Below are 26,952 nucleotides of genomic sequence, written 5' to 3'. Positions count from 1 at the left end.
CAGGTTCAGGGTTCAGGCTGGGGCTGGCCAGCCAGGGGGAGGGGGCTGGTTTGCATGAAGGGTCTCTCCCTCCCCTTGGGCTGCTGGAGGCAATAAGAGAGACTCTGGGAGCCCGGCTGAGGGACATTGAGGACACACTGCTGAGCAGGGGTCTCCACCATGGCCTGGGCTCCTCTCTTGCTCACACTGCTGGCTCACTGCACAGGTGGCTGGAGGCTGGGATCAGGGCTGGAGATGAAAGGACTGTGGAACCATGTATGGGCCCTGTCCACTGACCTCTCTCTCACCCCGTGTCTCTCTTCTGACTTGCAGGGTCCTGGACCCAGTCGGTGGTGACTCAGCCATCTGAAGTGTCCAAGCCTGTGAATAAGAGTGTTACCATCTCCTGCACGGGAAGCAGCAGCAACGTTGGGGCTGGAGGTGTGTGTTGGTACCAGCAGCTCCCAGGCAGTGTCCCCAAAGTTCTCATCTATGGTAGCAGTGCTCGGCCTGCGGGGGTCCCGTCCAGATTCACAGGCTCCAGGTCAGGGAATGTGGCCTCCCTGAGCATTTCTAGCCTCCAGGCTGAGGATGAGGCTGATTATTACTGCTCAGTGTGGGACCACAGTCTCAAAGCTCACACACTGCTCCAGGCCTGTGGGGAAGTGAGATCCAAACCTGCTGTCCCCTCAGCAATGGGACTTCCTGTGCAGCTCACACCCCTTGGCCAACACAGCTGCTTCTTTGTTCGTTTCTTCTAAAAGTGGAGTCTTAGAGCAAGGCTAGGGAATTTTTTCTAGAAAAAGTGTCCTTGTTCTCCCAAATTGTGCCATTAAACCCAGCCCTACTCTGCAAAACATTGTCTGATTTTCTTCCATTGGGCAGGATTACTGTGCACCTGGGGTCAGGCTGTCCTGGGAATTGAGTCCCCATTGGGTCAGACGCAGGCAGATTCCATGTGTTCCTGATCAGGATAGATGACTGTACAGAGATCAGTCCCTCCACACCCTCTGGTGAACACCAGGTATGTGCCAGGCATGACCCTTGGGCTTAAGTACAGCGTGAGTGCGCTAGGGACAATCTATGTCCTCATGTTGCTGAAAATGTCCTGGGAGAGAAAGAGGAGAAACAAGCATGAATAGCAACACAAATAAGATGTTTCTGGAGAGTGAACAAGGGTGAGGCAGTGAGGTGGACCTGGAACATTGGAGGGATTGACAGGAAACCCCCGAATCTGACGTGTTGTGATGATGTCTCAGTGCTGCATAGATGATCAAGGAGCCAGAGGGGAGCGTGAGGAGGGGACCAGGTAGAGGCTGTTCACTGTGTCCCCATCAGACCCCTCCTCCTCAGGTCAGGGGTCCAGCAAAACTGAATGGCAACATGCAGAAGAATGAAACTGGACCTCTTTCTTGCACCATACACAACAATAAATCCAAAATGTACAGAAGACTAGACAGGAAGATAGGAAATCATCAAAATCCTAGAGGAGAACACAGGTGTAAACTCTTTGACCTTGGCTGGGGAAACTTCTTATGAGACACATTGCTGAAGGCAAGAAAGCACATGCAAACATTAATTACTGGGACTTCATCAAGACAAAATGCTTCTGCACAGCAAAGGAAACAATGAACAAAATGAAAAGGCAGCCTACAGAATGGGAGAAGGTATATGCAAAAAACATATCTGATAATAGGTTAATATCCAAAATCCATAAAGAACTTTTCAACCTCAACACCCCTAAAACAAATAACCCATATAAGAAATGGGCAGAAGACACGAATAGACACTTTTACAAAGAAGTCATCCAAATGGCTAACAGATACGCAACATCACTCATCCTCAGGGAAATAAAAATGAAAACCACGATGAGAATGCACCTCACACCTGTCAGAATGGCTACAATTAACAACACAAGGAACAACAGGTGTTGTCAAGGATGCAGAGAAAGGGGAACCCTCTTGCATTGTTGGTGGGAATGCAAGCTGGTGTAGTCACTCTAGAGAAGAGTACAGATGTTCCTCAAGAAACTAAAAATAGAAATACCCTATGATCCAGCAATTGTACTATTAGTTCTTTACCCAAAAGATACATAAGTATAGTTTCAAGGGGGTACATGCACCCCAATGTTATAGTAGCTTTTTTAATAGCCAAACTACAGAGAGAGCTCAAGTGTCCATCACCTGATTAATGGATAAAGACGTGGTCTGTATCTGCAAAGGAATATTACTCATCTATCAGAAAAATGAAATCTTGTCATTTGCAATGACATGGATGGAGCTAGAATGTTTCATGCTGAGTGAAGTAAGTTAATCAGGGAAAGAAAAATACTGCATGATTTCATTCGTATCTGGAATTTAAGAAACAAAACAGATGGACATATGGGGAAGGGGTTGAAGAGAAGAGAGGGAAACAAACCTCTCAATGATAGAGAACAAAGTAGGAGCTGACAGTGGGAAGTAGATAGGAGATGGGCTAGATGGGTGATGGGTATTAAGGAGGGCACTTGTGATGAGCACTGGGTGTTGTATGTAAGTGATGAATCAATGAATTCTACTCCTGAAACCAATATTGCATTGTATCTTAACTACCTAAAATTTAAATGAAACAAATTTAAAAAATTCAATAAAGCCAAAATCACAAAAATAAATAAAAAAGATAAACTGTAATTTGAGACCATTCTCAGGAATCTTTGGCTACAAAATCACCCACATTCTCTTAAATTCAGCCCCCCCAAACTTATTCTTGGCAGGAAAACATTGTAGGATTTTCTCATATTAAAGAGAAATTCCAGGGTGCCAGGCACAGGCTGCCCTGAGGACAGAGTATGTGACAGGTCAGGAAAGACCAGAGACACAGAGTCCACCTGTGTCTGACTGAGGGTAGAGTACTGTCCAGATATTGTGCATCCACACCACCTACTGAACACCTAATATATGTTACACATGAGTCTAGGATGTGGGACACATCTGGACATGACAGGAAGGGTCCCCATGCTCAGGGAGCTGACAGTGTCTGGGGGAAGAGAGAGGACACAGAAGTTAAACATGTCTTCAAGGAAAGCTATGGCCCAGCAGCATGAGGAGGGGTGAGGTTGGTGCAGTGGAGCTGGAACATTGGAGGGGTGAACAGGGAACCCCAGAATCTGATGTTTGGTAATGACATCCTAGTTCTGCATAGATGATGAAGGGACAGGAGGGGAGCATGAAGCTGTGACCCAGCAGGGACTGTGGAGTCTGTCCCAGTCAGACTAGGAGTTCTGGACAAGGGATTGAGTGAGGACGAAAGTCAGGGTCCTCATGACTTGGAGGAAGCAGGGACTGAGGATAGGGATTTGAAGGAGGGGAACCTGGTAGGGGGCTTGGGAACTGTGTGGAGAGGGGGCCCCATCAGCTGGAACAGTGTGGGAACCTATCTCTGATGCAGGAGGACTTCTACTTCATGTTTCCAGGAAATAGGATCAGCCCCTGACATAGGGAACTGTACATCAGGAGTCCTAGGAATTCACATATTTGCTTACTCTTGTCTGACCCTTCATGAAACTTCATGTGGGCCTGTTGTTGGTGGGGGGGAGAGTATTTCCTGAGTTCTTCAGGGTCCTTCTAGCTGGAATATGAATCAAATTTATATTTGGCAAATTAGCTGGAGAAAATGAAATTTAATAGCCTACATAAAGGGAATCCACAAAGACATGGAAGATTCAAAAGACAGGCAACATGACCCATGAATAAAGGAGGTAGGGGTCTCAGGTCCAAAGAGGAGAAAGACCATTTTTCGCAGGAAGGCCAGAGGAGATGTCTGGAAAACAAAGGTTGCTCCTCTCTATCTGTCTTATCTATCTATCTATCTATCTATCTATCTATCATGTATAATCTATCATCTATCTATCTATCTATCTATCTATATCTATCTCCCTATCTCTATCTATCATGTTTCTCATCTATCTATCATCTATCTCATCTCTATCTATCTTATCTATCTTGTCTATCTATCATCTATCATATATCTATCTATCCATCTATCTCATGTATCTATTTATCTATCTATCATATATCTATCTCATCTATCTATGTATCATCTGTCTATCGTCTATTATCTATTTATTTATATTAACTTTTAAAAGCTTGTTTATTTATTTTAAGAGAGAGAGAGAGAAGGAGAAGTCAGAGAAAGAGGGGGAGAGAGAGAATCTCAAGCAGGCTCCACACTGTCAGTGCCAAGCCCAGTGTGGGGCTCAAACTCATGAACGGAAGATCATGACTTTATCTGGAATCAAGAGTAGGCCACTGAACTAAATGAGCCACTTAGGCAACCCCCCCTACTGTTGAGACACATGTCTTAGGTAAAGAGGGACACCAGTTGATAGCTCTCTTCCTGATACAAGTGGGCAGTTTGGGGGAAGGTATAGAACTTTTCCTAAATATGCTGAGTTTTATTTGCTTTTAACCTGAAATAATGCTCGTGCCAAAATGACCCATCTTGGGGCAAAACCCATGTTGGGGCAGCCTATTCCTGGCCAGTTTCCTCCCTCCTCTGAAACTTCCCTGAGATTGCACATGTTAAAGGTGGGCTGGTAGATTGCTCGTTTTTTGAACCTTCCCCGACAACAGGCCAGTTTAGTTAAACTCATTTCAGGAGGGGGTGATGTGAGTGCATTCTCCAAGTAAGGCCTGTGCTTCAAGAAATCAGGTATTAGGAGGCACTTCTATGGAAACAAACAAAAATGATGGTTAAAGATTGTATCAAATTATAAAGCAGTTCCTGAGTTTAAATTATGATATTGCTAAAGGATAATGAATGTACGAGTGCAAGTGTGTGTAATGTGATGGTCGGGGGGGGGAGAGCAAATGTGGAAGCACATTAATTGGGCAATCTGGTCAAGGGAATGTGAGAGCTCTTTATATTCTGGCAATTTTTCTGTTAAATGACATTATTTCAGATGCATCATTTAATACAAATTGTAAAATAGACAAAAACAAACACAACTTTTGTTCAATGAACCAAAGTCCTGATAAGCATAGGAAATATTTTGGCAAAACACAGTGCTTATTTTCTAGGCAGATAATGTCAAAAGTGAACAAAATTGTTTGTTTATCATTTTTTTAGTAATAGCAGACCGAGAGTTCAAGACCGTTTAGTCCTTTTAAACAAGTGAAAACAATTTTAATTTTACATCCATGTATCTTGACATTAAAATTCACTTATTCACTTGAATGTTCTGAATTTTTTTTTTAATTTTTTTTTCAACGTTTATTTATTTTTTGGGGGACAGAGAGAGACAGAGCATGAATGGGGAAGGGGCAGAGAGAGAGGGAGACACAGAATCGGAAACAGGCTCCAGGCTCTGAGCCATCAGCCCAGAGCCCGACGCGGGGCTGGAACTCACGGACCGCGAGATCGTGACCTGGCTGAAGTCGGACGCCTAACCGACTGCGCCACCCAGGCGCCCCTGAATGTTCTGAATTTTAACCAGTACTAACCACGTATCAAATTCCATTCCGGATTCCTTTTCCAAAATCCTAGTACAACCTTCTCTTCTACATTTAGATGTTTAAAGTTTGTTCATTTATTTTCATTTTTTTATTACAAATTTTTTAAGCGTTTATTCATTTTTGGGAGACAGAGTGAGGAAGAGGCAGAGAGTGGGAGACACAGAATCTGAAGCAGTCTCTAGGCTTTGAGTTGTCAGCACAGAGCCCTAGGTAGGGCTCCAACTCAGGAATAGTGAGGTCATAATCTGAGCCGAAGTCAGACACTTAACCCACTGAGCCAGCCAGGAGCCCCTATTTATTTATTTCTGAGAGGGGGTTGCAGAGACAGAGAGAGAGAGAGAGAGAGAGGGAGGAAGAAAGAGAATCCCAGGCAGCTCCACACTCAGTGCAGAGTCCGATTTGGGTCTGGATCCCAGGACTGCGAGATCATGACCTGAGCCAATATCAAGATTCACAGGCTCCATTTGGTCAGGACTGCATGTGTCCTTCCTGCTAGAAATGTCCCCCCCCCCCCCCCCCCCCTCAGTTCACAGGGGAAACCTGATCAGTGACAGCACAGCAGGACCTTTCTCTTTCCCAGGAGGGTCATTCTCAGGTTATGGAAACACAGGCATCAGGGAAGCCAGAGGTAGGAAAGGAGAGGTTCACCTAGAGACCAGCAGGGGGCACTGTGACACTGTGTCTGGGGCTTTCTGCAGGACAGGGGCATCCAGCTGGGCAGTCCTCCACTGACAGAAAGCATGGACTGGGCCCCTTGCGTCCAGTGGGGCCAGGGCAGGTGTGTCCGGTCAGGACCTGGAGGAGTCCCTGGACCTGGGGCTGTGTGTGGTCCCCACAGCTGCTGCCTCCAGGCCCACCCAGGGGAACCCAGTGCATCAGGAAGTCTCCGCGTCCAAGGGCCACAGACCCTGTGTGTACACATGGAGAAGAGGCAGGGGTGGGTCCCATTTGCATGAGCAGCCCCTCCTCTGTGACCCTGTGGACAGGGGATAAGACAGGCCAGGGGCAGTCCAGCCCCAGTTCTGTGGCCTAAGAAGGGCGTCTCTGTGTGTCACCATGGCCTGGATCCCCATCCTCCTCGTGCTCCTCTGTCACTGCACAGGTAGGGATAGGATCCAGGGCACCAGGGTGGGCCCGCAGCCAGAGTCAAATCCCTGTGGCTCAGCTCCCTAATCTCATGTACCCTGTCCCTTGTCTTCCCTCTGCTGTGTCTGTGTTTGCAGGTTCCCTGTCCCAGCCTGTCGTGACTCAGCCAGCCTCCCTCTCTGCATCTCTGGGAGCAACAGCCAGACTCACCTGCACCCTGAGCAGGGACATCAATGTTGGAAGCTATAACATATACTGGTACCAACAGAAGCCAAGGAACCCTCCCCGGTATCTCCTGTACTACTACTCAGACTCAGATAAGCACCAGGGCCCTGGCATCCCCAGCCACTTCTCTGGGTCCAAAGATGCCTCAGCCAATGCAGGGCTTCTGCTCATCTCTGCAGCCTGAGGACGAGGCTGACTATTACTGTGCAATCGGGCACAGTAGTGCTGGTCAGAGTGACACGAACTCATGGGGAGGTGGGACAAATACCTCACCCTGCTCAGATCCCTGCACTCTGACTCTCTTCCAGTTGAAAATAACTTGAATGCACACTGACTGTCTTTGGAAGTAGCTTCCAGGTCACAATACACTTCCTCCTCCCAGCATCCTGTTCAACCTCTTTCTACTGTCAGGAAAACTAACAAGCCAACAAACAAACAGGCAACAAAGAAACCCACGACAATGCCGACATTTTGTCTGGTGGTTAAAGTGTAAAACTCAGAGAGTGTTGAGCTGGCCCTTTTTCTCTTTACAAAGGCACATCCACTGTCTTAGTTTTCTTTTTTTTTTTTTTTTTTTTTTTTTTAAATTTTTTTTTTTTTTTTTCAACATTTATTTATTTTTGGGACAGAGAGAGACAGAGCATGAACGGGGGTGGGGCAGAGAGAGAGGGAGACACAGAATCGGAAACAGGCTCCAGGCTCCGAGCCATCAGCCCAGAGCCCGACGCGGGGCTCGAACTCACGGACCGTGAGATCGTGACCTGGCTGAAGTCGGACGCTTAACCGACTGCGCCACCCAGGCGCCCCTTTTTTTTTTTTTTTTTTTTTTTAAATTTTTTTTTTTTTTCAACATTTATTTATTTTTGGGACAGAGAGAGCCACTGTCTTAGTTTTCTGATCAGAGTCTGGACCATCGCAGCAGGTGGACAGTCCTCCAGAATGTGGAGTCTGTTCCTCCAGGGGTTGGGGCAGAGGCTCCCTTCCCTCCAGGTTCCTGTGCTCAGAGCTGGCTGAACAGCTGTGTGTTCCAGGTAGGATGTACTAAATAAGATTGGTGCCGAGGGAGGACTCAGAAGAGAAGAAATAGCAGGCACAGAGCTGGCTGGGCCACCAGGCTAGCTACTTGTCCCTGAAATTGTGATGTCAGGGGACGGTGATTAGCCAGGGGAGAAATTTCAGGTGTCAGAAAAACTCTCAGGAGTGCTTGTGAAGGTAAGTTGCAGGGGCTCCATCATTGCTACAAAATGCTGGGTCCGCTCTTGGGAAGGTGGGAAGTAGATCCCGCAGATGTGAATATACCAAAGCTGACACCATCAGGGACTTTGGGTACCCCTGTGGCTGGTTTCCTGAACTCCCAGGCCCTGACTCTGTCCTCCTCTCTTCTCCTGTGACATCAGGGCTCATCAGTGATCCAAGCAGCAGGGAGGCTGTGGGGCGACAGGGCAGGAGGTCCCCTATCTGTGCACAAAGAAGTCCAGTCCTATGTCTTTCCAGAAGGAAGTTCTTCCATTTGTGACAACATGGACGAACCTGCCAGATATTACCCTAGGAGGAATAAGCCCTACAGAGAAAGACAAATGCCATATGATCTCATTTATATGTGGAATTTACAAGAAAAATAATTTTAAAAATTACTGTCAAGTTTTACTGATGACGATGAGTTAGAATAGGGTACCACATACCAGGACAAGAAGGATATTTGTATAAGTACATCTTCTTACATATAATTTGATTTTGAACTGATAATTTATAGTGATGAGAATAAACACAACAAGATTTATTATTTTAATCACTCTGTATTGTGCAATTCAGAGATACTGAGTATACTCACAATGTTTTGTAACCACCACAACTATCCATTTCCAGAGCTTTTTCATCATCATCCCGAGCACCCAACAGGGGAATGGGTAATCTGGAATGGCAGAGGAGCCAGGGCCCAGGAACCCATTTCAATGCAGGAAGCAGCAGAGGGCAGAGGGCAGCTCCCATGGGGCTCTTTGCAGATGTGGCCGGACCCAGGTGGGAGCGTTCGTTAGGCTGTGCTTCTTACCCCAGAATGACCATGTGGGTGCATGCTGCAGCCCATGGCGCGGGGATCCGTGTGCCCGCTGCAGGGGGTCCAGAAACTCCAGCTTTCTTTCCCCAAATGTGTCAGGGAACATCCGTGAGAACTGAGGACCTCCTATGAGGCATCTGCTGTATGATTCATGCTTATTCTTCTCTGAATTCCCTGCAGAATCCATGTGTGCTCTCCTCCAGACACTGAGGAAAGCCCTCATTTTCAGTCTACATTCTCTGTGCTTGTCAAGGGGAACTTGCACTTATTTCTGGTCTTTTTATTTATATTATTTGGATACTTTTAGCTTTATTTATTTATTTTAAGAGAGAGAGAGAGAGAGAGAGAGAGAGAGAGGAAGGAGCAGAGAGAGAGGGAGAGATTATCTCAAGCAAGCTCAGAACCCGGCTCAGGGCTCAATTATAGAAGTTGAGGTCATGACCTGACCTGAAATCAAGAGTCTGACACCCAACCAACTGAGCCACCCTATTTCTGGCTTTTTGAATCTGGAGCATTGATGTATGTGTCTCTTTTGGGGCTGATACCATACCAGTTATAGGTAATATAGAAAATGCAAAGTTTTATAGATGATAGATAGATAGAATATACTCATGTGATCTATGTCCATGCACCGTCATAAGTTGACCTACCTCATCGAGGTCAGTGCAGTGGGTAATGGGGACTGGCCCAAAAGAATGGGAAGTGAGATGAGAAGCCTGGGCTGTCCCCTCAGGGCTCCTGAAAAAGGCTGTGGAGGGGCGTGCATGCCCTCCAATCTTGACTCACTGGACGGAAACATCCTCCCCGAGTGGTCATTGAGTCTTGGCCCCAACAACACAAGTCTCGAAGTAGTGGGAAGAGCCCAGGGTGATTCATGCTGAGGAGGCCCTGTGTCTGCAGCAAGGACTGAGGTGTGGTGGCACCTGCAGCACAGGAAGAAGCCCTGAGGGAGGAGAAGATCTGGCCCTGTGTGGGTGGACAGTATGCCAGGCTGACTGAAGTCCTTAGTGCCCTGGTGTCTCACAGCTCCAGGATGTCCCTTCCAGTCATGGGTGCGGCTGGACACTGAGACAGCAGGGGGCGCTGTGGGCCTGTCCCTGAGGGGTGTGTGTGGGGGCAGGGGTCCCAGCTGAGCACCCAGGCCTGGAGCTCTGCCTTGTGCCCCCTGCAAAATTGTGCCTAGAGGAGTTTCCCTAGTCCCACCCACCCCACACTCAGCTGTCACCACATTCAGTCCCAGGGGAGGGAGAGATTTGCATGAAGGCTTCCCCTCTCTCTTCCAGGAAGGGAGAGGATAAGAGAGGTTTGTGCAGGTCTCTCCCTTGAGGGCTCAGGACCACAGCCTGGGGTGTCTCCACCCTGGCCTGCATGCCTCCCCTCCTTACCTTCCATGCTCTCTGCTCAGGTTACTGGCTGTGGAAAGAGGAAGAATTGCTTCTGGGGGACCCCTAAGTTGCTTGTTTCCCCCATTTTGAGAACACACTGTGGGTAATAACCTGATGCTGACCTGTGTTTCTACTGCTCTGTTGCTGGGTCCTGGGCACTGTCTGTGTTGACACAGGAAGCCTCTTTATCAGGGTCTGTGGGCTAGAAGGTCACCCTCACTCGCACTGGAATCAGCAACAATGTTGGGTCGTATTAGGTGGGCTGGTACCCACAGATTCCCCACCATGTCCCCAAAGCTGAGATGCTCAGAAGCACTAGGCCCTCCGGGATCCCAGCTGGGTTCTCGAGAACAGGGCCTCTCTTATCATCTCAGGCCTGTGGCCTGAGGACGAGGCTGGTCATTACTGACACAGTGCTCTAAGCCCGTGGGCAAATGATACAGCAATGTGCCCCAGTTTCCCATGGTCACTGCCAGTGACAAATAAACAGGGAGACCGTGGACACCCCGGAGGGTCTGAGGGTCTGACTCTCTGAGCACAGAACAACTATGAAGAGTCAGTGACAGTAGCTTCCCCTCGTGTGGTTTTCTTTTAAAAATAAGACAAATCTCTTAAGATAATTTACAGGCATAAAGTGCAGTGATTTAAATGGTACGATTCAGTGGTCTGTAGTATGTTTCCTGAGTTTGGCAAACATCATCAGGATCAAATTGACAACATTTCCATCACCTGCAGAAAAACCCCTGACCCCCGAGCAGTGAGTCCATGGCCCCCCTGCATCAGCCCTTTGGAGCCAAAAATTCCTTTCTGTCTGCAGTGATTTTCCTGTTGTGCACATTTCACAGGTGCCGAATCACAGACCACTTGCCCCCGGAAGCGCACCTTTCAGTGGCATCAGCGTGTGCATTGTTGTAGGAACATCATGGGCACCATATTTAAATACAGGGAACGTTTCATCCTTTCATCTAGAGACGTGTTCATCTTGTGCCGAGGACACGTGGATCTATCTAGATGGCTGCAATTTTAATAGAGGCTGTCGAAATAACATAATTATTTTCCATGATGGTGTGTAATCACAGATTCTTCTTTAAAAGTTTATTTTCCAATGAATATTGTCCCCCATTGTCATTTTTTATTTTGTAGATTTCTGCATGCTGAAATTCTGTTCAATAATTTAGCCGGTGTTGTTTATTATTATGAAAAATAATATTATGTGTTACAGTCCATATTTCAAGTTTTTGTCTCATACATTTTCTCTTTCCTCGTGGTGGGGTGTGGGCTCTGTGGCCTTTCTCTTTTTCCCATTCTCTCATGCCCGGCAGACTGTACATGTCTCCTCCCCCTCTTTTTCCTTAGTGAGATGTTTCCAGAGCGTCCTTCCTGACTTGGCTTTCTCACCCATCTGCCCACAGCACTGCATCTGAGACCTCCTGTTTCACTATTGCTCGCCCTGGATGCCCGTCCTGTGGTCAGGGCTTGGGTCTCTCCACTTGCTGTCCTGTGTCTTCACTCTCAGGGGCTTTTTCGAGTGATGGTGGTTCAGACCCACGGCTAGCTTTCCCCTTCTGTCACCCCAGCCTTTTCGGGAACTGACTTCTCTTTCCACTGACGCTCATGATTTGTGGTGTGAGCCTGGGCGCGAGGCCACCAGGGATTCTTAACAACAGACACCTTTAAAATTATTTCATTTTTTTCTAACTTACTTTGATATAAAGGGTGAAAATGAGCAAAGATAATTTTAAGAAAACTGTTACTCAATATTTTCTGAAATTTCTTATTAATAGACTTAAATGTCACTAAAACCACAGGTAGAGAGTAGAGAGAAGAAGGCAGGTTTCCAAGTTAAGGGATGAAATATATTACTTAGAAGTGTTGGAGCTACTTTGAGTTCACTCCTTGGTGAGGTACAGGCAGAGGCTTCAGCAGATGCTGTCACACAAAGGAAACTTTATTTGCCACAGATAAGGGGATCAGGGACAAGAATTATCAAAGCTGTGACTCCCTGAGTGGAGGCGAGTGGGTTCCTTTCGTTCGGGGTCAGGATGGATACCCAGAAAAGGGAGTTTTGTCATCTTATGCAAGAGTGGGCATGAGGTTGTGCAGGAATATGGAGAACAGGAGCTTGTGTCCCCATCATGTGGTAGGTTAATGAAGCTTGTCCTCCTCCTAGGGCAGAGACTTAACGTTATAAAGAGGCAGAGGTCCCTGGAGGACACTCCCTGGTCCATCTGCACTGGTGAAGCTATTGAAGGAGATAAAACTGGTCTAGGCTCCCAGGCTCTTTCTGCTGTTTGCCTCTGAAATAGATGAACTTCCTGTGAAAAGAAGGGGTGTCAGTGGGGGTCCTGCTGGTGACTGTTTTAACCTCATTACCCTGTGGGGCAAGGTTTCAATCCTGCAAAAACAACTCAAGCATGTGCTTTAGGTCAAAGTTTACTTTTGTTCCTGCACTGGGACTTTTCCTCTGGTCATTGTCTCTGAAGCACTCAGGCTATTTCCTGGCCTGGTGGAGACTGGTAGTTTGGCATCCCCTTTGTTCTCCTCAAACCCTGAACTTCTGACCTTGTTGCATTTCTGTTTTCTTTTCCTCCCAGGAAAGTGCTCAGTATGGGTGCTGGGCAAGTAGAACCTGCAGGGCACAGACCACAGAAAATAGCTGGGGGCCTCAAATGAGTGCTCTTGGGGCAGGAAAGCTGTCTCCTCTTTATATACAGAGATTGTTTTCCCACCTGGGGACCCCTTCAGTTCTGCTTTCAGATGACTCAGGGTATTTAGTTTAAAAACACTGTGCTAACAAGCAGCCTTGGGCGGTTTAGTCAGTTAAACGTCTGACCTCAGCTCAAGTCATGATCTCCTGGTTTGTGATTTCAATTCCCAAGTCCACCTGTCTGCTGTCAGCAAGGAGCCAGCCTAGGGGCTAAAGCAGACGGGGGAACAACCTCAGGGTTAACAAGGCACCTTTTCTTTTGTTAACCGTCTTTGCTCTGGGCTGCTTTGCCTGCAGTGTAGAGGTCTGTAGCTCAATTTACCTCTTTACCTAACTTGGTCCTTTCCTCCAGTGAAAGCAGTTTTTCTGCTATAGTACTAAGTTGGAGAGTGCTTCTGCCCTGAACGCCTAATCTTGCTTACCTCATATACCTTTGTATGGGGAGCCTTTGTGCCTGATCTTATTTTAGGCCTTTTCCCCTTCCTCTCTACTGTGGGGGTTCTGCACCCCTTTCTATTCTGGGGTGCATTTACATCCCCCTACTCTTGGGGTGCCAATCTGTTTTGCCCAAATTCAGTTGTGAGCATCCTATGGCTTTGTATTTCTTTATGTCATATTAACCCGTTGGTGTAAGCCCAGGGGACTCCTAAGCTCATCCCCCACAGTGAACATCATCTTTTGTCATCAATAAGGAAACAAAACACGAGCCTGCTCACAATTAGTGGGTGATGCCAAGAAAATTATCTTCTAGCTTCTACTTTCCAGTGTGGATTCTGGATGGAAGATATTTTCTCACTTCAAGGAGACTGAGGAAGTCTGACTGTGCACCGTAGATACGGACAGCCCTAACAATGGACGACAGACAGGAATGTGAGAAATGAAGGATCACAGGGTGTCTGACTTGGGATGCCCCAAAGAGCAGCAGCGTCAGTCATCATGGCCATGTGCACCTGCAGCCAGGCAGCTGGGGGCTCAGCTGCAGCGGGAGCAGTATTTGGATTTGATGGGGTGGGTGGTTAGTAAGGCGGGTGGGATTAAACCTTGAGGGGTATGTAGGATGGATTGTGATCATGCTAATGATGACCCAGGATTTTAAGAAAGTGAGGAGGGATAGGGAGTCTAAGGAAGTGAAGAAACCAGCAGGAGAGGGGCGAGAGAAAATGCCATTTTTTCCATGTCATAAGTGTCCTCTCACCCACCCTCATATTGGACAAGAGGGAGTGGTATCTCTCTTAGGAGGCTTCCTTCCTTGTCTCCTTGTCACCAAAGTAGAAGTAGAAATAAACCAGTCGTGATAAAAGTCAAAGTATTAAATGACAGATGAGGGGCCCCTGGGTGGCTCCATCACTTAAATATCTGACTTGGGTTCAGGTCATGATCTCATGGCTACCGAGTTCAAGTGCCATGTCGGGCTCTCTGCTGACACCTCGGAGCCTCCAGCCTGCTTCCCATTCTGTCTCCCTCTCTCTCTGCCCTTCCCCCACTTGGGTTCTGTCTTTTTCTCAATCAAATATATATAAACTTTTAAAAATTAAAAAAGAAAGACAGATGAAAACATCTCCCTCACTCTCAGGTAGGTTTAATTCTCCTACTTCCTGCACAGCTTAAAACCTATTTGTGCTCATGGAAAAGAAAGAATGAATATATGAATGAGAGTGATAAAGGTTTTCAGAGAACCAACGATAAAAGAGTACATCTTCAGTTTGGTAAAGAGAACTATAAAACACTTTCCCTTCGTTGAACACACAGAGATGGAGCACTGAAAGCTTTCCCACCACGGGTAGGGAGCAAGGCCACCATGTCCTATCTCAACACTGCTGTTCCATAGGACTGGATGTGCCCGTCAGAACCATAATGCAAGACAAACAATGAGAGGCATACAGATGAAGAAGAGCAAGAGACAGTTGCCCCAATTCCAGGTGAGAGAATGATCTCCACGAAAACTACAAAGGAAGCTACAATTAATTATGCAAATATATAAATTCAAAGAGTAATAAATAATTTTGGAAACATTTTAGAATAAAGATCATCATAGAAATATCATATAGATGTGTATATACTAGCAATAAACCAGTGAAAATAATTTTTAAAAAACCCTTAAAACCACTCCATGAAATGTTTAGGGGCATGTTTATTAATACAGGTATAGGCCACAGTTGCTAAAATCTGGACAATGCTGGTAAATGTAATCAAAGTGGACCTAAAACAATGGAAAGATATGTTCTGTTCATGGATTAGAAGACTCATTATCGTAAATATGCCAGTTCTTCCCAAATTGGATAAAAGTGTAATTCAGTTCCTGTCCTAGCAAGTCAGAGTGGTATGGATAGAGGATAGACCCATTGGCCAAGATAACAGAACATACAACCCAGAAATGGACCCACAGAAATAAGGATAAACAATTTTTTTTTTTTACAAAGTGAAGAAGCCTTTCCGAGGAGAAAGGATGGACTTTAGGACAAATGGCCACAGAACAATTGGATATCCTGAGAGATAAATGAATCATACATAAAACTCATTTTATATATATTAAAAAATCACTAAAAGGATTATAGAAATAACTGTAAACATAAAGCTGTAAACATAAAAGGAGAAAATATTCAGGATCTAGGGTTTCTATAAAAAAGTGTAGACAAGACACTGTCAGGATAACCCATGAAAAAACAAAAAAAGAAAAACAAAAAATGACACTTGTTAAACACGACTTCATCAAATATAAATTCATTGTATTGCCTTTTCTTCTTAAGGTAGTAAGCCAAGGAAATTACCTAAAAATATAGAAGATTAACATAATACTTAATTTAATGGACAGTAGCTGGAATCCATTGCTTTAACGCACAGGAGTTTTCAAACATTCACGAGATAGACATATTCTCAATTGTAGGCCAGAGGAGGGACATGAGGTCTGGAGTATCTTCTGCAAAGAACTGGCAATTTACCATTTAATTGAGGTAAGTGCCTCCAAATCCTATGGACTAGGGCTTGTTTGGAGACTGAAAAATGCTACATTGATCACAGGCAACTCAGCAGCTGCATCCTTTCAGGTGTGGCAGAGTCCCCACTTGAGCAAGGACATGTGCATTGTCTCAACGGGTGCTTCCTGCAGGGGTCTCCCCAAGGGTGAAGCCAACCTCCATCGTCCCCAGTATGTGATGTGAGGTGGCAAGAGTGACAGCTGACAAAGATTTTCAGTGTGGAACCCTGTAGGAATGCACACGACGGATGTGGGCTTCTACCCACAACCTGGACAAAAGGTCTCCTTGTGTCCTCAGTGCTGAGGGAGCTTCTGGGAAAGGAAAACTCTCAGACCAGAGAGGAGGCAGGGAAGGGGGAAGAAGTCGGCCTCCTGCACAGAACTGGCCATGTGTCAATGTGGACCCATCGCTCTGTGGCCCTGAACCTCATCTGTGTGGTTGTACAAGAGTCACCACGTCAGTCCTGCCCCGTCAATAATAGCCAAGGGCGCTGTGGACAGACTCACTATGCGGAGCCAGAGGAGAGCGCAGTGTGTTCTCAGGGGATCGGAGGCCACACAGAGGACACCTGGCCTGTCCCGAAGGAAGGGGATGGTAGACAGAGCAGTGGGAAGGCAGGAACTCTGATGAGATCTGCTCACCATGTCACATATGCTGTGTCTGGGCCTGGACACCAGGGGGTGGTCGTCACCTGCTTCTGAGGGTCGACCATGACTAGAGCTGGGACCTGCACCTGGACAATGCCTGTGCCCTCTGCTCAGGACTCCAAACTGTGACCTCCCCTCTCCTGGCATGGCCCCAGAGACCACCTCCCCGTCCAACCCACCTGACATCCTCAGGCAGAGGGACTTGACCCAGGGTCAGTGAAGTGTCAGAGAGCTGCTGGTCTGATTTGCATGGATGGGCCCTCCCTCTCTCAGAGGATGAAAAGGGGAAGGAAAGGATTAGAGGAGATCTGCTCAGCTGTGGATCCACAGAAGGCAGGGTCGGTGATGACCTCCACCATGGCCTGGTTCCCTCTTCTCCTCACCCTCCTCATCTACTGCACAGGTGACTAGATGAGGGAACAGAGGAAGTGGTCCAGGGAGGACACGTGGGCCTTGGTTTCTCCTCTGGTCTCTAGAACCCAGCATCCCCCTCTCTTTGTCTCTCCCCTTCCAGGGTCCTGGGCCCAGTCTGAGCTGACTCAGCCGCCCTCAGTGTCTGGGGGCCTGGGCCAGACGGTCACCATCTCCTGCGCTGGAAGTGCCAACAACATCGGTACTGTTGGTGTGAACTGGTACCAACAGCTTCCAGGAAAGGCCCCTAATCTCATCTCCGTTAATAGCAATCAACCCTCAGGGGTTTCTGATCAATTTTCTGGCTCCACATCTGGCAACACAGCCTCCTTGACCATCAATGGGCTCCAGGCTGAGGACGAGGCTGATTATTACTGCCAGTCTCTTGACATTATTCAAGGTGCTGACACAGTGCTCCAGGCCTGTGGGGAAGTGAGACAAAAACTGCTGTTCCCACAGCAATGGGACTTCCTGTGCAGCCCTGACCTTTTGGCCAAGTCAAGTGCTTCTTTGTTTCATACAAACTAGTGTCTGAGACCCTCCACAACCCATATGTCTACAAAGTCTTTCCACATTCTTTGCAATTCCTCCTTGAAGCCTGTCTTTCAGATCAATATACTGTGTGAATTCTCAAACTGAGCACAAATTTCTGGGTGCCAGGGGCAGACTGCCCTGAGGACAGGGTCCATGACAGGTCACAGCAGAAACAGGAACACAAATCCAGCTCTGTCTGAGTCAGGACACATCGGGAGTGTCCGCTATGTGTCCTGGTAACAAAAGCTCCCACTAATTGCCCCTAAATCCTCATCTATTAGGATAGTTGGATCCATTGTGGATCCTGATTCCCTCTTTGGCTCCATGTCTAGCAACTCTGGCTTCCAGATCTTCCCTGGGCTGAGGGCGGAGGGCTGAGGGCTGAAGAGGAGGCTTCTGGTCCCTGCCCCTATTGGGACAGCATCGTGGGCTCACACAGAGTCCCAGGCTCATGAGAACTGAAAGCAGAACCCCTTTCTCATCTGCTGGGAGGGTGAGGCCCCATCAGCTGCTCAGGTTCAGCCTGTGACTTCTGCTTCTGATGCTCCTGCTGCTGCCACCATGGGCCCTGGTGCAGGCAGCAGCACCACCTGGGAGTGAGGGCTCCTCCTTCCCTTCTGTCCCCAACGTCACTCACAGCAGCCCCTTCCTAGACAAAGGGTCTCAAAGGACACAGAAAGCTCATTCGTCCATCACGTTGAGACACAAGGTCTCTAAGTTCATGGACTGAGGGTCATAGGTCCAGTGTTCTCAGCTCCCACCTGACTTCTGAGGAAGCCAGGGTCTCCATCCTTGGCCAATTACCTATTTCTAGAAGTTTCCGGGCCTATGTAATCCTCTTATTAGTCTTCAGTAGAAAGAACTGTTTTTTTTGGCTCTTTGGGATGACTTCTTCTCTCACTGCAGCACCAGCCCCAGAGTATATATGACTAAATCACATTTTTTTTTGCCTTTTGAAATGAATCCCTGTCCATTCCCATCAATGCTGAGAACCAATCAGTGATTTTCTTATTCACTTGCAGTGCCTACTACTTACAGAAAGATGTTGAATAATAATGGTGTTTAGGTCACATTAGCCTTTCATCTTGTAGAAATGTCCTCCCCACCCCCATCTCATTACCTAATTTTCTGGGTGTGGGACTGAGTTCTCTGTGTGTGGGAGACTCTGTATTATCACAGAGTCTGTGAATGTGAGAAATGCAACTATGATCTCTGAGGGCCGTTACTGTATTTTGTTTATTGTGTTAGTGTATTATTTATTTCTTTATTCATCTATTTGCATCTAATTTAGTTAGCATATAGTCCAATAATAGTTTCAGGAGTAGATTCCAGTGATTCATCCCCTATGTATAACACCCAGTGCTCATCCCAAGTGTCTTCCTTAATGCCTCTTACCCATTTAGCCCACAACCCCCCCACAACCCCGCCAGCAACCCTCAGTTTGTTCTCTATATGTAAGAGTCTCTTATGTTTTGTCTCCCTCTTTGTTTTTATATTATTTTTGCTATCCTTCCCTTATGTTCATCTGGTTTGTATCTTAAGTTGCTCATATGAGTGAAGTCATAGGATGTTTCTCTTTCTCTGACTGGCTAATTTCACTTAGCATAATATCCTCCAGTTCCATCCCCGTAGTTGAAATGGCAAGATTTCTTTCTTTTGATTGCCGAGTAATTCTCCATTATATATATATATATATATATATACACACACACACACACACACACACACACCACATCTTCTTTTTCCATTCATCTGTCGATGAACATTTGGACTCTTTCCATACTTTGGCTATTGTCGATAGTGCTGCTAGAAACATTGGGGTGCCTGTGCCCCTTTGAAACAGCACACTTGTATCCCTTGGACAAATACCTAGTAGTGCAATTTCTGGATAGTAGGGTAGTAGTTTTTTTTCTGTTTTCCCACTCAATTTTTTAAAAAATATAACTTATTGTCAAATTGGTTTGCATACAACACTCAGTGCTCATCCCAACAAGTACCCTCCTCAATGCCCATCATCCATGGGTAGTTCCATTTTTAGTTTTTTGAGGAACCTCCATACTGTTTATGAGAGTGACTGAACCAGTTTGCATTCCCACCAGCAGTGCAAGTGAGATCCTTTTTCTCCGCATCCTTGGCAATATCTGTTTTTGCCTGAGTTGTTAATGTTAGCCCTTCTGACTGGTGAGAGATGGTATCTCATTGTGTTTGTATTTCTTTGATGTATTTCTTTGATGATGGGTGATGTAGAAATTTTTTCATGTGTCTTTAACCATTGGGATGTCCTCTTTGGAAAAGTGTCTATTCATGTCTTTTGCCCATTTCTTCACTGGAATATTTGTTTTTTGGGGGGATGGTTTGGTGTTTGAGGGTATGTGGGAAAGGCTGGGACAATCCTGTTTGTCCCCTGCCAGCAAGGACACCATTCAGGGCCTCCAGGGTTTCAGGCATCAGTGTGCTCACTAGCTGATGCTTACCTGCCAGGACCTGGGGATTATCACCACCCAGACCACCTCTATCGCTGTATTAGTTCATTAAGGCCTCCTCTGTGTGCTCCCACTTGTGAAAGCCCTGGGCATGGAAGCTGGACAGACAGACAGAAAGGGTTCACTTGAGTGCAGCCACTCCACCCCCATGGCAGTTTCTGGAGCTATAAATATACTATGGGGAGCTCAGTCTGCACAATAGAGCTGGGTATCTACCACAACCTGGGCTTCTCTACTACTCACCCTCCCCACTCTCTGCACAGGTGAAGGCAGGCCTTACCCAGGACAAGTGGGAGATCCTCCCACCCTGATCCGGGATATCCGGGGTCACTGCCCCACACCTTGCACAGGGCTCTTCACCCAGTCAAGTGGGACAAGACCTCTCTCTGCTGCCCTTGTTCCACCCATCTTGTCTCTGTTACTTAGTGTCACCAGCACTAGTCAGAGTCAGTGACTAGTCCTCACTGAGGAGATCTCTGCCGTCACAGCCAAGCAACACAGGCCTACCTAAGGCCATGACGGCCATCTGGATATTCAAGAATGACCACTTGTCCTTTGCCATCAATGCTAAGTAATAACCATTGATTTTGGCTTTTTAATTACATTTTCTAGCTATTGAGGAATAATTTGAAAATAAAAGAAGTGAAGATCTCCTTTACCTGTTCTTGATCTTTGTGGAAATCGTCTCCTCACTACTGCAAGAACTAAGATGTGAGCCTCAGGACTACATCATCCGTGTGCGCGAGAGTGTGTGTTTTACCATATTATACATGTATCTGTTTGTATTTTTATGTGGGTTTTATTAGGATATGGTGTTAAATCTAGTGAAAGGCCCTTTTGAGACTAATTCGGGCAATATGGTCATATCTCTTGATGTAATAATATGGTGTGTAATATAAAACTCTTTCTTATTATGTAACCCAATTCATATCATTGGAATCAATCACACTTAATGATACTATCAATTTGTAAACATGGTATTGAGGTCTCCTTGTCAATATTTTGTACCCAATATTTCTATCAATATTTCATGATACTCTTCTACTATTTTCCTTTTTGTGAAAAGTATTTTGAAAGTGTATTTATGAGTTTTATAACATTTTTAAAAGAAGTAAGAAATATTCAATACCGTGTTATATTATGAAAAAATATGAAGCATATAAATTGGAATCATCTAAATTCTGAGGTTTTGTTAGATGTCCCTTGTGAAAACATCTGTACCTAATGTATTTCTGTGGAGTGGTTCTGTAATAACATTTTCCATTTTTATATTGAAATTGGTCTATTCAGTCAATGTATTTCTAGGGCAGCCAATTTTGTAACCTCTAAGAAACTATGTATTTAATGTATTCTTACTAAGATGTACCACTTACAAGTTCTTTTTATTCATTTTTCATTTTTCCATGTGAGATTAACAGGATGCGCTGTGGGACAGCCCTGTGGTCCCTACACAGCTGATCAGTGAGGACCAATCACTCAAAGGAGACCAGACCTGGAGGCTTTGTGTTGTCACAGCAGGTGCTACCTCCCAGGGCTCCCCGGGCAGGAGTTCCACCCCCATCCTCTGCAGTGTGTGGTGTGAGCTGAGCTCCAGCACCAGGGCTGAGGGAGGGGCTGGGTAGGCACTGGATGGACCTCATTGGAGGTCCTCATTGGACCTCATGCACAGCCCCTCCTGTGGCAGAGGGTGGAGGAGAAAAGGAGGCCTGGGGTGGCCCAGCCCAGTGTGGGGACCAGGATTCTGTCACCATGACTTGGGCGCTGCTCCTCCTCCTACTCCTCCTTCACTGCACAGGTAGGGACAGGCCTTATGGACACAGGGTGCTCCCCACAACACCCCCCTCTGCTCAGAATCCTGAATTTTGGTTTCCATTTCTAGCCAAATCTGCAAAGGATGTGTGTGTTTTCTGGTTCCCTGTCCCAGCCTGTGCTCACTCAGCCACCCTTCCTCTCTGCATCTCTGGGAACAAGAGCCAGACTCACCTGCACCCTGAGCAGTGGCTATAGTGTTGGCGGCTACCATATATACTGGTACCAGCAGAAACTAGGGACCTTTCCTAGGTATCTACTGAGATTCTACTCAGACTCAGATAAGCACCAGGGCCCTGGGGTCCCCAGCCGCTTCTTTGGGTCCAAAGATGCCTCGGCCAATGCAGGGCTTCTGCTCATCTCTGGGCCACAGCCTGAGGACAAGGTTGACTCTTCCTGTGCTACAGCTCATGGCAGTGGGAGCAGCTTTGGCTACTCACAGTGACTCAGATATGGAGAAAGTGAGACAAAAACCCCTGGGTCCACAGACCTTGTGTCTGAGCCTCTGTTATTGGGAAGCTTCTGTGGGGGCTCCTATAGGGGAGACACCTCTGTGGTGAGAGCTGTCCTTGAGGAGGGAGGACAGACACACAGATGATGCTCTTGCCTGAGACAGCACACGTGTCCCAGGAGCCCACATAATCAGGGAATGGAGCCCAACTGCACATGCCCCCGGGTCTGGAGAAACTTAGTAAGAACAACTATTTTACGACCAAAATCTCTGTCTCTCCCTCTAGTTATATCTCGTTTACTACTCACAGAATACTTCACTTCACACACTCATGTTCATCAATTATATGTTTTGTATCTGTTTTCCCACATCTAGAAATTCTTTGGGACACACAGTGAGTGTCCTACAATTTAACTGAATTTAAGGCTTAGTTTGACTGCTTGGAGATAGTCTCAGATGCACAGTTGAAGGGCTCAGCACCAGGAGGCTGCTCCCCATTTTGATGCCAACAAAACTAGTAGATTGCCTGCACCCTCTGTCCAATGTGGCTACACGTCGAAGGTTCCCACGACTCCCTCCTCAGGTCCATTAAGTTGCCAGATCAACTCACAGAACTCAGGGAGACACTGACTCCTTTTGTCAGCTCATTAAAGATATGATGAAGGGGACAAGTGAACAAGTACTGAAGAGACCCCTAGTGTCAAGTCTGGGAGCGTCTCAAGCACCAGAGCTTCGGTCCCCGTGCAGTTGAGGTGCATCTGATCTGGGAGTGGATGTGTTTGCCAAACCAGAAACTCTTCAAACACTTTACTTTGGGATTTTATTGAGGATTTGGGTAGACGTGATTGGACATTAACTGCACTGTCAGTCTTCCCTCCCTGTCTCAAGTATGAGGGGGTGAATATTCACAGGCTCTGATCAAGGCTTGGTCTTTCTGGGGACCAGGCCCATCCAGGAGCCATCCAGGAGCCCACCCAGAGTCACATCATTAGAACTAAGACGCTTCTAGTGCTCTTGTCACTTAGGAAATGGTAAGAATTTCAGAAACTCTGTGTCAGGATCCAGGGCACAGAGACTCCTATATAGTTTCTAAGATCACACAGTAGTATTGTCTCAACTGGACAAGGTGAACTAGATAGGCATGTTCATCCACAAATCTCAGGCCAGAAACTGTGACTCTTGTGTTACTGACGACACACTAAACTCAATATGTTAATAAGCACCTTGGTCATAGACACAATTTTCTCTTTCACCATCTGACAAGAAGTGAGTCACAACTTCTTCAGACTCACCTCATCCCCTCCGCCTCCCAACACAGGTTCCTCTTCTCCCTTCTGCTCCTGCCTCCTTCAGGCCTTCAGTCTCTCCCCATGGATCTTCAGGTCTGAACCTCATCTCTATGTTAGGATTTCAGAGAGAAGTAAAATCTTACAGTAATTTCCACTCTCTAGAGTTCATCTCTAGGGAGGAGAAGTCACAGATATTGGACTGGCAGGAAATCCCCTCATCATCTGATTCTTGCTCTCATCTCATGCGAGGGTCACTGCTTCAGTCTTTCCAGTGACACCTGCACCAATCTGTATCTCTGCTGAAAATTCTTCTGTCCCACCCAAGAGCCACAGTGACAGTGACCTCAGGGGCACAGTTCCCCTTATTGCCATCTCTCCACCAGTCACATATGGAATCTTTGACAGAAAGTTTTCAGCCCAGTTGGCCTCAGATAATAGAAATTCATTCTTCTACTCATGGATGTCTGAATGAGCTTTTTTTCTATCCTGAATATGCTGGACACAAAGAACAGAGGTAGAGCTGTGTTCACCCCAGAGACAAGTCTGACCCCAAATCGCTCTTTCCTGGAAGCTCCCTCAGTGCTTGGTAATTGCATCACAGAGATGGTTCTGAAGTTCATAGAAATAGGTCCCTCATGGGATTTCACTGGACATCATGTCGGGCTCTCCTACCTGCAGAAAAATTCCACCATGCTATACTAATGACAAAGAAAACATGATTTTTGAAAAACTTTAACGACTTCTATTCGACCTCCAGGAGAAAGCATCCCTTCTACATTGTTCCTACAATTTCTATCTCTTTTTCTCTGTAGTAAATACAGATCTGTGAAAAGTATCCTAGTGATTGTATCTGCATTTTCATAAGAACATTCTCATTGAGTTTCAATCAATGTCACTGAGAGAATTTTTTTACACAGAAGCATACACCCATTTATTTTTTAAAATTATTTTGTTGTATTTTTTTCAATATGAAATTTTCTGTCAAATTGGTTTCCATACAACACCCAGGGCTCATCCCAGCAGGTGCCCTTCTCAATGCCCATCGCCCACACTCACCTTCCTCCCACCCCCCCATCAACCCTCAGTTTATTCTCAGTTTTTCAGAGTCTCTTATGGTTTGGCTCTCTCCCTTGAGTTCTCTCCCTCAAACTTTTTTTTTTCTTCTCCTCCCTCATGGTCTTCTGTTAAGTTTCTCAGGATCCACATAAGAGTGAACACATATGATATCTGCCTTTTTCTGACTGACCTATTTCACTTTGCCTAATACCCTCCAGTTCCATCCACATTGCTGCAAATGGCCAGATTTCATTCTTTCTCATTGCCAAGTAATATTTCATTGTATACTTAAACCACATCTTCTTTATCCATTCAGTACTTGGTGGATATTTAGGCTCTTTCTGTAATTTGGCCCTTGTTGAAAGCGCTGCTATAAACATTGGGGTACAAGTGCCCCTAAGCATCAGCACTCCTGTATCCCTTGGGTAAATTCTTAGCAGTGCTATTGCTGGGTCATAGGGTAGATCTATTTTTAATTTTTTGAGGAACCTCCCCACTGTTTTCCAGAGTGGCTGCACCAGTTTGCAACCCTCAGTGCAAGACGGTTCCCATGTCTCCACATCCTCTCCAGCATCTATAATCTCCTGATTGGTTCATTTCAGCCACTCTGACTGGTGTGAGGTGGTATCTCAGTGTGGTTTTGATTTGTATTTCCCTGATGAGGAGCGACGTTGAGCATCTTTCCATGTGCCTGTTGGCCATCTGGATGTCTTTGTTAGAGAAGTGTCTGTGTATGTTGTCCATTTCTAAAGTGCACACTTGGCTAAGTGGTGACTAATACATAAACTGTGTCATTGGATCCCTGTCAGAGCACCTGCTGCGGTCACTCCTTCCCTCTTGGAACTTCCTGCAGGTTTGTCCTTGGGCTCTGGGTTCAGTGCCACACACAGGACCCCTGCAGACTTGTGTCTGTGTGCTGGGGGACAGATCCTGGGAGGGAATTACTAACCACAGTGTGTGGAGAACTGTTGTCTCAAATAAGCAGACATAGTGACAGATGGCATAGATTTTTAGTGGACAGTGCCCCTAGGAATACACAGAGTTGTTCCTTCCCACAGCACTGAGGACAGAAGGAGAGCTTCTGTTCAGGCTGTGGGAACCTCAGAGCAGGAGAGATCTGGAAACCAGGGAGGAAGCAGATAATAACACAGAATCCTACACAGAAGGGGCCACGTGTCCTTTGGTACTCGTCACAGCTCCGGACATGATTCTGATCTAAGTGGCATTTTTTAGAAATAGCACCTCAGTCCTGACCAATGAAACATACAGGGAAACATGGCCTGGCTTTTCTAGAGGAGTCTTAAAAGAGCAGAAAGTCTGGTTTGAGGATATGGGACGCTACCCAGAAGGATACCTGGCCTGGCCCTAGGAAAGGGGCAGTGGACAAAGCAATAGGGGACAAGAGCTCCTTTTATGGGCTCTGGTTACCATTTTGCACAATGATGTTTCTGAGTCTGGACACAAGGGGGCTCACAGTGCCCATTTCTGAGGGTTCAGGGGTGATGAGACCTGAGACCTGTCACCTGCACTGCCTGTGCCCTCTGCTGAGACTCATAACTGTGACTTCCGCACAGCCTGGCCCCACACAGCCATTCCTCTGCCCACCCCCTGGCATCCACAGGCAGAGGCACCTGACTCGGGTCCAGTGAGGGCTTAGAGAGCTGGGGAATCATTTGCATGGACAGGCCCTCCCTCTCTCAGTGGATAAAAAAGGGAGACATTAGGGGAGGTCTGCTCAGCTGTGGGGGCACAGAAGACAGGACTGGTGATGGTCTCCACCATGTCCTGGTCTACTGTCCTTCTCACCCTCTTCACTCACTGCACAGGTGATTGGATGTGAGGACAGGCGAAGGGGCTCTGGGGGGACACGTGGGCCTTGTTTCCACCCTCTTGTGTCCAGACCCCTGCTTTACCCTGTTTGTATCTCTTCATTTTCCAGGGTCCTGGGCCCAGTCTGTACTGACTCAGCCACCCTCGGTGTCAGGCTCCTTGGGCCAGAGGGTCACCATCTCCTGCACTGGAAGCAGCTCCCACATCAGTAACAATTTTGTGAGCTGGTACCAACAACTCCCAGGCACAACCCCCAAAACCATAATCCTTTGGGATGATAGCAGACCCTCGGGGGTCCCTGAACGATTCTCCGGCTCCAAGTCTGGCAGCACAGGCACCCTGACCATCACTGGGCTCCAGGCTGAGGACGAGGCTGATTATTATTGCTCAGCATGGGATGATAGTCTGAGAGCTCACACAGAGCTCCAGGCCCGTGGGGAAGTGAGACAAAAACCTGCTGTCCCCACACTGATGCGCTTTCCTTGTGCAGCCCCCACCTTCTGCCAACACAGCTGCTTCCCTAAAACGGAGGTCTGA

General features: G+C 46.7%; 1 long non-coding RNA gene and 3 gene segments (V, D, J or C); all 4 read left to right on the top strand.

The window, feature by feature from the left end:
• The first annotated feature begins 361 nt into the window (after window positions 1–361).
• Window positions 362–22,189, top strand: LOC125148992 (uncharacterized). The gene is made up of 3 exons (XR_007145770.1): window positions 362–372; window positions 524–533; window positions 22,076–22,189. It is a non-coding gene; the product is annotated as an uncharacterized LOC125148992 (long non-coding RNA).
• LOC125148964 (immunoglobulin lambda variable 5-37-like) lies at window positions 6,505–7,017 on the top strand. The segment is given in 2 exon segments: window positions 6,505–6,573; window positions 6,695–7,017. Coding segments are annotated over 2 exon segments (318 nt in total).
• Window positions 16,814–17,506, top strand: LOC125148938 (immunoglobulin lambda variable 1-40-like). The segment is given in 2 exon segments: window positions 16,814–16,955; window positions 17,067–17,506. Coding segments are annotated over 2 exon segments (552 nt in total).
• Window positions 22,190–26,303: 4,114 nt separating the features above from the next.
• Window positions 26,304–26,952, top strand: LOC125149391 (probable non-functional immunoglobulin lambda variable 1-50). The segment is given in 2 exon segments: window positions 26,304–26,411; window positions 26,525–26,952. Coding segments are annotated over 2 exon segments (486 nt in total).

Source organism: Prionailurus viverrinus, chromosome D3, assembly GCF_022837055.1.
Source record: "Prionailurus viverrinus isolate Anna chromosome D3, UM_Priviv_1.0, whole genome shotgun sequence".
Classification (NCBI taxonomy): Eukaryota; Metazoa; Chordata; class Mammalia; order Carnivora; family Felidae; genus Prionailurus; species Prionailurus viverrinus.
Note: the sequence above shows the minus strand (reverse complement) of the source record. Positions and strands in the feature narration are given on the sequence as shown.